This window comes from Pezoporus occidentalis, unplaced genomic scaffold, assembly GCF_034315485.1.
Source record: "Pezoporus occidentalis ecotype Australia unplaced genomic scaffold, CSIRO_AGI_Poc_V1 ctg2, whole genome shotgun sequence".
Lineage (NCBI taxonomy): Eukaryota > Metazoa > Chordata > Aves > Psittaciformes > Psittacidae > Pezoporus > Pezoporus occidentalis.
Genome location: NW_026913855.1, coordinates 21,625,440 through 21,635,500, shown reverse-complemented (window position 1 = coordinate 21,635,500; position 10,061 = coordinate 21,625,440). Strand labels below are relative to the sequence as shown.

General features: G+C 60.2%; 2 protein-coding genes across 3 annotated transcripts; both read left to right on the top strand.

The window, feature by feature from the left end:
• The first annotated feature begins 256 nt into the window (after nt 1-256).
• LOC134163371 (zinc finger protein 268-like) lies at nt 257-4,104 on the top strand. The gene is made up of 6 exons (XM_062618195.1): nt 257-429; nt 1,084-1,210; nt 1,873-1,989; nt 2,187-2,312; nt 2,408-2,542; nt 3,048-4,104. The coding sequence occupies exons 1-6, from the start codon at nt 328-330 to the stop codon at nt 3,908-3,910; spliced, it is 1,470 nt and encodes a 489-aa protein (XP_062474179.1). The 5' UTR covers nt 257-327; the 3' UTR covers nt 3,911-4,104.
• A 439-nt stretch (nt 4,105-4,543) lies between these two features.
• On the top strand, nt 4,544-9,520 carry LOC134163368 (zinc finger protein 777-like). 2 transcript variants are annotated; one of them, XM_062618191.1, is made up of 5 exons: nt 4,544-4,647; nt 4,925-5,293; nt 6,071-6,200; nt 6,905-7,024; nt 8,001-9,520. In XM_062618191.1, the coding sequence occupies exons 1-5, from the start codon at nt 4,624-4,626 to the stop codon at nt 9,059-9,061; spliced, it is 1,704 nt and encodes a 567-aa protein (XP_062474175.1). In that variant the 5' UTR covers nt 4,544-4,623; the 3' UTR covers nt 9,062-9,520. The 2 variants fall into 2 exon arrangements, with proteins under 2 accessions (XP_062474175.1, XP_062474176.1); XM_062618192.1 differs by having other exon boundaries at nt 4,562-4,647; nt 4,928-5,293.
• The last annotated feature ends 541 nt before the right edge of the window (nt 9,521-10,061 follow it).

The window sequence follows — 10,061 nt, the reverse complement described above, 5'->3', positions numbered from 1 at the left end:
TGATTGGCAGCTGTCAGTCACCGAGAAGAGGTTGATTTGAAGAGGGGAGGTGCGCACCTGGGCTGAAACCCTCCTCCGCCGTTCCCACACAGCCCCGGCCCCGGGGAACGAGGTGACATCGGCCACCCCCTCCCCGCCAGTCCCGTGCCGTCGGGCACTGAGGGGGAGGCAGTGGGCGGTGGCGGCCGGCCGGCGGGAGGCGCGGCGCGGTGGACAAGGGGCGGTGCTCTATCAGGAGGTGGGAGGGCGAGCGGGGGCCGTGGCCGGGGTCGGGGTCGGCCCCGCGGGAGACCCGATGCTGATCGTCCCCAGCGCCGCGGTGGGGTCATGGCGGACGTGCGCGCCATGCTCGAGGCGCTGGAGCAGCGGCTGCAGCGGACCGAGGCGGTGCTGAGCGACCGGCCCCCCTGGGGGCTGTTGCAGCCCATCGTACGGACCAGCCCGGGGAGCGGGGGGAACCGGTTTGAGGGGGTGGGACGCGCTTGTGGAGCCGGTGGGGGCTTAAGGGCGGTCTGAGGGCTGGCAACGAGCCCTAGAGGCATGTAAGGGACTCTTGGGGGCTGGAAGTGGCCTAGGAGGGTCACTCAGGGGGTCATTGTGGGGCTGAGCGGTGGCTTGTGGGGCTGGTAACGAGCCATGAGGCCACTTGGGGTGCTGTTGGGTGATGTGGGCTAGGGGAGAGTGTGTGGCCACTTAGGAGGCTGCCGGGAGGTCATGGAAGCTGGGGGTGAGCCTGTGTAGCCACTTGGTGTGCTGTTGGGAGGTGATGGGGTCGCAGGGGTGAGCCTGTGTGGCCACTTTGGGGCTGTTGTGAGAATGACTGGGCTGAGGATGAGCGTGGGGGTTGATTGTGGGGCTGGGAGCTGGTTGTGAGGCTGCTGAGGTGGCCTTTAGGAGACTGGGTGAATCCAGTGGGGCTGCTGGGGGGCTGGCAGCTGCATGGGGTGGGTCTTGTGTGACTCCGGGAGGCTTGTGGGGAGCTACTCTGGGGGCTGTTGAAGGGCTGGGGAGCAGTTCTAGGGGCTGGGAGTTGGCTGGGGGAGGGACCTTCCTCCCTTCTACAGCCCAGCCCTGTGCTCCCAGGTTCCAGTGACGTTCGAGGACATCATGGTGCACTTCAGCAGGGCGGAATGGGCAAGCCTGGATGATGGGCAGAGGGAGCTGTACCGGACTGTGATGGAGGACAACTACGAGATGCTGGTGTCCCTGTGTAGGCTCCATTTGCGCTGGCTTGGCAGCCACCGCCACTGCCTGCAGGGCTCTCTCTTGGGGTTACTTTCCTACCTCTTTGTGTTTCACTGGCATCTCCAGCCCTCAAACGATCCTCTCAATTCCCTGTCCCCTCTGGCAGCCCTCAGGAGGGGGATAGTAAGTGCTCTGTGTCTTCTCCTCGTGGAGAACGGGTTCACTGATGTCCCTCCATTGCCATCACAGAAATTCCCTCTCCCACGTCTTGTCTAGATCCTCATGTGGTTTCCCATCAGTGTGGTAGATGTGTCTGTCCATCCTGGAATGGGTAGTGGGGCTGGTAAGGCTCCCTTGCTGCAGGGGAGCAAATCTGGGGCAGCCTTTTGGGTGTTTCTGGCTGGATTTCTCAATGCATGGCCCTCACAGCTGGAAGTGAGCTTTCCAGAAAGTCCTGTTAGACTTGATCTTAGGGATCTTTTCCATCCTAACTGATACTATGACTCTGTGACACCCCGCTTAGCTCACTTAGTTTTTATATCCTCCCTTAGAAGTGCTGTCTGCATCTGTAAGTCCCTGTGTGCTGGCAGTGGTGCTACCCCAGTTGGTGATGAAGCTTTTCTGGGCTGGGGCTGACTTTGTGTTGACTGTGGATGTTGCTCTGATGCATGTCTTGCTCTTGAGCAGACTGTACCGTGTCCAAGCCCGAGTTCTTACTTCAGATCGAAAGGGAAGAGGAGCTCCACATGCTGGCGACGACGGGAGGCCTGGAAGGAACTGACATGTCCCTGGAGCAAGCTGCAGGTGTGTGACACTGGGCTTTCCCTGTGCCAGGCTCCTGGCTGCTTACCAGAGTGATTGTGGTTGCTGCCTTCACCCCTGGAGACCTCATCCAGTTCCATCCCCCTGCTGTAGGCAGGAACACGTTCCACTAGACCAGGTTGCTCCAAGCCCCATCCAACCTGGCTGCTCCTGATGCTGAGTGCCCTTATCCTCCCCAGAGCCAGACAGCCTGAGCTGCACAAGTGATGGTGCTGTGCTGGAGATAAAAACAGAGTCTTGTGAGGGGACCTATGGGAACCCAGAAGAAAGCAGTACTCCTGTGGTCTCAGGCAAGTGCAGTACACGTGAGTAGCTGCAACCCCCGCTGGCACCAGGGACTCTGCGCCCCTGCCCGGCTCTGTTTCGCCCAGTGCCTTCACCGCTCCTCTTGCCTTCGCAGTGCACGTCCCTCATGAAGCTGCTGCTGTCCCAACAGCCCTAGGCCAGCCAGTGCTGTCCCCTTCCTGCCCTCTCTCCATGTGCTGCCTGGAAGTAGGGAATCCGAATGAGTCTCTGTCGCCTCCCCCTGCAGCAGGTACAGGGGCAGAGTCCTTCATCCCTCCTTGAGCAGTGCCGGCACACTCTGAGAGCAGGAGGAGCTTCCTGCAGGGCTTGTTCTTGGCCTGGGGCTTTTGGGGCAGGGTTTTACATGATTCAGAGGGGCCACGAAAGGGCTTGGGCAGCAACTCGTGCTGCCAGCCTTGACATCGTAGAGGCCAAGGCATGGCTTGGTGTCAACCAGCCAACCCAGTAGATTTGCCTCAGAGGACAAGCCCTCGTGGTTTTGTTGGACTCCCCCAATCCTACCTTGGTGACATGTGTCATCTCACGCTGTCCCTGGGGTGTCTAGGGGGATGAGCTGTAGCTGTGCTCAGTCTTTATGGAGTCTGGGTGGGAAGACACTGAGCTGGAAGAGGGGAGCAGGGTTGAGATTTGTGCTGGCTGTGGAGGGTGGGGTGGGAGGAAAGCCCTTTGCTTTTGATGCCTTGGCCTCAAATCTACATAAGTGTGATATCTGCGCTCTGAATATTTTCTGGCAGATGCTGAGATGGAGATCCCAACGGAGGTACCACAGGAGGATGTCACTGTGGAGGAGCTGGCAGTGCCTGAAACACCCTCGATAGGTCTGGAGGAGGAGAAAGTGAAGGATGTGGAGTGCAGTGGCCAAAACTTGGAGGCAGAGCTTCCTGCAGACCCCGGGAAGGGGGCAATGCCAGATGACTGTGGAGCAGTGGCCCAGGCAGATTCCAGCTGCACAGCCACGACTGTGGGAGAGCCCGTGGAGGGCTCCTGTGTAGGCCAGCGGAATTCCACCCGGGAGAAAACCTACTCCTGCTCTGTGTGCAGGAAGAATTTCCTGCTTGAGATCAACCTCATCATCCACCAGTGCAGCCACAGCAACTGGGTGCCCTACATCTGTGTCCACTGCGGCCGCAGCTTCATGTCCAAGAGGAAAATCCGGCATCACATGCGGGCCCGGCAGGTCCTGGGGCTGTGCCAGCCCTCGGAGGTGGAATACTCTGTGTCCCAGCACCGGGGCTGCAGCACTGCCAGGAGGAAGCCGAGCAGCAGCGAATTCCCGCTGCCACCAGGGAACGTGATGTATACATGCAAGGAGTGCATGGAGAACTTCTCCAGCGAGAGCTTCCTGATCGTGCACCAGTGGCAACACGGCCAGGAGCACCTCATCCTCTGCCCCTGCTGCAACCGGAGCTTCAGCTGGGCCTCAGACTTTGTCCGCTGCCACCAGCCCCACATAGGCGAGCGGCCCTACCAGTGTGGTGTCTGCCAGAAGGCTTTCAAGCGCTACCAGCACCTGGCCATGCACCAGCGGGTCCACGAGCAGCAGAACAGGCCCTACCCCTGCACAGAGCCGCTGCCTGTGCCGGCAGCACCCGTTTAGGTGTGGAGGTGGAAGCGGGAAGTGGAGTAGAAAAAGGGGTGGGAAGCTGGGAGGTCTCCTGGGAATAAGAAGCTGTGGTTGGACTTTCTCCTCTTCCCCTGACTGTGGATGCAAGCATATTGGGTGAAGGGTGGAGCATGGGTGCCATCACCTGGCTCCTCCATGGGGATTGAGGACAACCCAACGTTGCAGTGTGTGTGCATGAGTTGCGCCTCATGCTTGAGCCCTGGTGGGACAGCTGGGAGTGGGAGCTGCCATGGCTGTGGACATGTGCCTTTTCTGGAGAGTGCCAATAGATGCTGTAGAAACCAGGATACTCCCTCTGGCTGAACGTGGCTTCATTCAGCTGTAGGGGGGAGGGAGCTGCTACACCTGGGGAGGGAGCCTTGGGAATGCTGGTGGGGTGTGATGGGGTGAGGCTGGGGGAGCAGTGGGGGCAAGGAGGGGTTGTGACCTGGATTAATGGGCAGGAGCTCTGGCCCCTGTATGGAGATGGAGACGGAACTGGGACGGGATGGGGACAGAAAAGGGATGAAATAGAGATGGAATGGAGATGGGGATGGGATGGGATGGGATGGGATGGGATGGGGTGGGATGGGATGGGATGGGATGGGATGGGGGGCCCGTCCCAGTGTGGGCCGGGCGAGGGGCGGTGCTGCGAGCGGGCCACTAGGGGGCGCTGTGGCGCGGCGTTGGCTGCAGTGCGTGCGGCCATGTCCCGTTGGGGCCCCGCTCAGGTACGGGGGGGCTGGCGGCGGCGGCGGCGGCTCCTCACACCTTCCCCCCCCCTCCTCACCTTCCCTCCCCACCGCTGCGGGCACCGGGCGGAGGGCACCGGCCATGTCCGGATGCCGGCCCGCCGGGGTGTCAGCCCGCGGTACCTACCGGCAGGCCCGACCGGGCCCGGAGCCGCTGTGAGGGGCGGGAGGGGCCGGGTCCGCCGGTACCGCGGCCGCCCCGGCCCCGTCCCGACCCCACCCTGGGCAGCCCCTCACCGCCCCTCCCGCCCCGCAGCAGGAGCCCGAGTGGGGGGCAGAGGCCTGGCAGCAGCTCCCGAGCGCCGGCCCCGAGGGGGCGAAGCCGTCGGCGGTGCCCGAGGTGTCGCTGTGGACGGTGGTGGCGGCGGTGCAGGCGGTGGAGCGGAAGGTGGAGTCGCAGGCGCTGAGGCTGCTGAGCCTGGAGGGCAGAGCAGAGACAGCCGAGCAGAAGGTGACCGGGCTGGAGAAGGCGGTGCTGGACTTCGGCAGCCGGCTGGAGCGCCGCTGGGCCGCCCTGGCCACCCTGCTGCAGGAGAGCTCCCGGCGCCTCGACCACGTCGAGCGCCAGCTCCAGCACCGCGGTGGGCCCGGACCCGGTACGGTCCTTGCAGGGGACGAGCCCAAGGTAATGATAGGGATGAGCTTTGGTTGACGGGGATGAGCCCGCGGTGACAGGGATGGGCTCCAGGTGATGGGGTCGAGACCAGGGTAACTGGGGATGAACACCAGGCACATGGATGAGCCCAAGGTGGTGAGGACATGCCTACGGTGATGGGGATGAACCCATAGTGACAGGGGTGAGCCTAAGGTAACAGTGGCAATGAGTCCTGAGTAACAGGGACGAGCCCACCATGAGCCCAGGCATTGGGGATGAGCCCAAGGTAGGAGGGACAAGCCCCAGCCTGTGAGGACATGCCCACAGTGACAAACGGGGACAAGCTCCCAGCTAATGGAGACGTGCCCAAGGTAACAGGGTTGAGCACCAAATAACAAGGATGTGCCCAAGGTGACAAATGGGAATGAGACCCAGGTAACAGGGACATGCTTAAGGCAATAGAGATGTACCCCAGGTGACCATATGGCCAGTGAGATGTGACACTAGCTCTCGTGGGGACCTGCACAGAGCAGCTTGGTCATGGTCCCGCTGGTGCTCCAGCACACAAGCAGGAGGCAGAGAATTCTTGCTATTCCCTGTCCTCAGTGAAGACGGGAAGCAGGACACGACCTCCCTGCGCATTTTCAGCCTGTTGGCTCCTACTGGTCACCTTGCCAGTGGGACAGTGCCTGTGTGAGGGGGTTGCTGCTCACCCAGCTCCTTTCCATCAGAGCTGTGGGGGGAGTGGTGGAGATTGGCGAGTGTCCGAGGTGGGAAGCTCCAAGATGGTGCCATATGTGATTTCAGATGCCAACGGCATGCGAGGATGAGGTGGCAGGTTTGCCAGAGCAGGAATGGGGGAGCATGGACAGCCAGCAGAAGGAGATCTCCAGGATGGCGATGAAGGGGAATTACGATGAGGCTGGAGTCTTCCTTGGTGAGGATTGGTCTCTTCTCACGTGTCAGACATGTTGTCATCCCCTGCGCTGGCTCCAGTTTACTGCTGTGTGTAGGCTGCTGTGTTGTCCAAGTGTTCAGAGGAGAGAAGGCAGTGTGGGGTGATGCCTTTACACTTTTCAGGTGCTCCTTGGTTGTGGGTGACAGCCGTGCCTTGTGCTCACCCTGCACATCCGAAGGACACCAGCAGTGCTGTCTGGGGCTCTTCAGACACCAGGAGATGGTCCTCTGTCAGCCCCAGCTTACCTGTGGGCGCAGAGGAGAGCCCTCCTCATGTGCTCAGGGCAGTGTGTGGTGGGGATTTTGGGTGATGTGCCCATGCTGTGTTGTGCAGCCTCCGTTCATGCACCATTTTTTGCCAGGACAAGGGCTGTACATCTGCTACCCTGTAGGGTTTTGCTGCAGCCAGTCCTAGATTTTAACACTTACTACCTTTGACTGAAATTTTAAAGGCTATGCGCCCGACAGTCACCTCTTCTTGGGGCAACTGAAATCACTTGCATGGTTGGGCTGACACCAGCCTGCTTGTTCAGATGGCATTGGGAAGTCAGAGCAGCTGCTCTGGGAATCCAGGACCCCTCCAGGCACCCCACAGCTCCCAGTGTGTGAGAACAGCCTTTTATTGAGGGGAACTGGTGCTGGTCACCACCATCAGTGGTTCATACCACCAACTCCTCCTTCCAGGGCCTGCAGATGACAGCTCCAAACCCACTCTGCTGCTGCCAGCCGAGGATAGGGAGGATCCGGGTGCGAGGACCCAGGGGCTGCCGGATGAGGGATCAATGCTGGGGCACCTCGGCTGCAGTGAGTTACAGCCACGAAGGCTGAGAGCGCACAACAGGGACACAGCAGGGCTAGGCAGTGTCGGCACTGGGTACACTGCTCCAGTGCTGCCCGCACACTGCCACTGGCTGCCTACAAAGTGAGGGGCATGGGGCCTGCCTGTTGCTCCCACTAGAGATGGGGCCAGCGAAGCCCGGCATGTCCCTGCAGGGAGCGTTTCCAGTTTTGCATGGGGTCAGAAGGTGCTGGGAATTTAAGTCATGTGACTGGGGCTTCCTTAACACTTTTAAGACCAAATGTTTAAGCCCAGAAGAGCCCCCTTGCCAGAATGAATAGAAAATGATGCCACATCCCAGGAAGTGATGCCTCATCTGTGGCAGTGTTCAAGTCCAGGTTGGACAGGGCTTGGAGCAACCTGGTCTAGTGGAAGGTGTCCCTGCCTGTGGCAGGGGTTGGAACTGGATGAGCTTTAAGGTCCTTTCCAACCAAAACCATTCTATGATTCTACGATTCCACGAAGATAGGGAGACCTGGGCAAGGCTTGGTATGAGGGTGTCTCTGTGGCTGTTTGCCTGCAGATGGACTCTCCCTGCTGCTCCTGAAAGGTTTTGCTTTGCCCCTTTTCCCCAGATTCACCCACCTGAACTCTGCCATTCCTGACAAAACTCCTTCCAGGACAGAGTACTCTGCAGCCTCCACTTTGCCTTCCCATTTCCTCTGTTTTGGTTTATTTATTTATTGCTTTGTCAGTCCACCAAATGTCCCTGAAGTTCAATGGGATACCCTGATAACCCCTAAGAGGTGCCAGCACCCTCTCCACCACCTCATATGTCCTTCTCTGACTTTGCTCTTGGTAAAACCTTCCCATTACACTTCTCATGGCACCCTTGCTGGTTCATCTTGGTGATGTGCTTGCAGGGAGGCGCAGCTCCTGCTCCTGGAACTGTGAGCATGGGAGAGCTTTCCTTTCCAGGAATGAATTGCTGTCTCTTGGCAGGTGAGAACATCGTGATCAAGACAGAAGAGCAGCAGCCCCAGGAGGAAGGACCACAAGTCCTGGCTCTGCCAGAGGCACCCTCACTGAGGCTGGAAGAGGAGGTTCCCCTGAGCCAGGAGCAGCCGGTGCCCTGGGAGCACCATGCTGCCATGGATGGGCAGAAGGCAGAAGGATCAGGCTTAGGGGACTTCTGCACACACGAAACCACCACCCAGCTTGAATTTAAGCCCGTGGTGGTGCCGGTAGAAGCTCACCCTGCCCCAGGCTTGCCCTTCCCAACAGAGCATGTGCTTGGTGTGGGGAATGAGCAGCCATTTGCCCTGTCCCAGGGCATGCCGCTGGGAGCAGAAAGCAGCGCAGAGGTGGCTTCATCGCAGCTCAGCTCGGAAGAGCATCGTCCTTGCGCCGAGGGGGAAGAGCCCTGCGCGCTTCCGCTGGGCTGGAAGAGCGCCCGGCTGAAGCGCAACCTCCTGGCACGGCAGCAGAGCAAGGTGAAGAAGAGCAATGGCTCCTTTATCTGCACAGCCTGTGGGAAGAGCCTGGCCCATCACGCTGCACTGCTGAGGCATCAGCGTCTGCACACGGGTGAGCGCCCCTTCCAGTGCCCAGCCTGTGGGAAGAGCTTCAACGAGAAGTCCAACCTCAACAAGCACTACCGCATCCACACCGGGGAGCGCCCCTACCGCTGCCCTGCCTGTGGCAAGGGCTTCATCCAGAAGCACCACCTCCAGAAGCACCAGCGCATCCATGGGGTGCAGCTGCGGGGTGGCTGGGCAGGCCGGGCCCCACGGGCCAGCGCTGCCGGGGAGCGGCTCTACCGCTGCATCGAGTGTGCCGAGAGCTTCCCCCAGAAAGTCTCACTGGAGGAGCACCAGCGCCGGCACACGCAGCAGCGGCCCTTCCAGTGCAGCGGCTGCACCAAGAGTTTCCGGCACCGGCAGTCTCTGAACCACCACCAGAAGATCCATGCCGTGTCCAGCTCTCCTGCCGTCAACTTGCCAAGCCACAACAAGGAGCTGGAGACCAGCCCCTGTGCCGCTTTGACCCAGGATAATCGGTAGCGTGAGGGGTGCACAAGGGAAGGGGCAGCGTTTTGTTTCTCCGGGCTGCTCCGCAGAGGTGCGGCAGCCTCCGACAATGGAACACACGAGGTGGCTGGTGTCACACCACTGTCGGGGCTGTCCACAACACTGTGGGGCTGGTGGTACCACCAGGGGGCTCTGCACTGCGTGGGGCTCCAGGAGGAGGAGGAAGGAGGAAGGCTGAAGTGCTCTGCAGGCAGCAAAACATGCAGGGGATAAAGAGACTGGCCTGAAGCAGTGGAGGAGGTTCTGGGATCCGGAGCTGAGCTGGGTTGTGCCGCTGCCCTGTGATGAGGGATCTGTCTGAGAAGGAGCCATGTTGGGCACTGCGAGGTGGTTGAACTCATCTATTGAACACCACCAGCGTGGCGGGGGTGCAGGGTAGAGACTGGTCAGCAGCTGGGGAGGAGACACAGATAAAAAACTGGGCTGATGTGGTGGTCTCCTGGTGCACTCTGGGCTGCTGGGGCAGGGAGAGGGCACCTGTGGGTACATGGCCCATGAGTTGTAACTCACACCTTGACCATGGTTGCAGTCGGGTGTACGGCTCCTGCTCTGCCACCCTGCCACTTCCAATTGCTTGCTCTGGTGGGGGGAAGACCCTGGCTATCACCCTGGTGTCAGGCACCCTGAGGATGGTTCTCTGCAGTTCATACAAACCAGTAGCCCAAGTGCAACTGTGCCCTGGGCTCCACGTCAGGACCTGGGCAGCTGCTTCCTTCTTAGACAGGAAGGGAGGAATCTGAAGCTGCCCCATGTTAATGCAGAGCTGCCTGATGGGAATGTGGAGTTGCCAGTCACAGCCTGTTCTGGGGATATGGGCCCCATGGCAATTCCTGGAGTACTGAGGGATACCTCTGTCCTGCCTGCAGCCCTGCCTGTGGCAGTCAGGGCCACTCCATTGCCTGTCCTTTCCCAGTCCCTTTGGGTACTCAATCTCCCACATTCCAAAGGCTCAACCTTCCTGGTCAGAGTCCTG

What these genes read in the sequence shown, in the direction of transcription:
- LOC134163368 (XM_062618191.1), top strand. Translation starts at nt 4,624, where the DNA reads ATGTCCCGTTGGGGCCCCGCTCAG. An exon ending in TTGCAGGGGACGAGCCCAAG is followed by an intron (nt 5,294 to 6,070) that starts GTAATGATAGGG and finishes ATGTGATTTCAG; the next exon opens with ATGCCAACGGCATGCGAGGA. An exon ending in TGAGGCTGGAGTCTTCCTTG is followed by an intron (nt 6,201 to 6,904) that starts GTGAGGATTGGT and finishes TCCTCCTTCCAG; the next exon opens with GGCCTGCAGATGACAGCTCC.
- LOC134163371 (XM_062618195.1), top strand. Translation starts at nt 328, where the DNA reads ATGGCGGACGTGCGCGCCATGCTCGAGGCGCTGGAGCAGCGGCTGCAG. An exon ending in GTCCCTGGAGCAAGCTGCAG is followed by an intron (nt 1,990 to 2,186) that starts GTGTGTGACACT and finishes TATCCTCCCCAG; the next exon opens with AGCCAGACAGCCTGAGCTGC. An exon ending in GTCGCCTCCCCCTGCAGCAG is followed by an intron (nt 2,543 to 3,047) that starts GTACAGGGGCAG and finishes ATTTTCTGGCAG; the next exon opens with ATGCTGAGATGGAGATCCCA.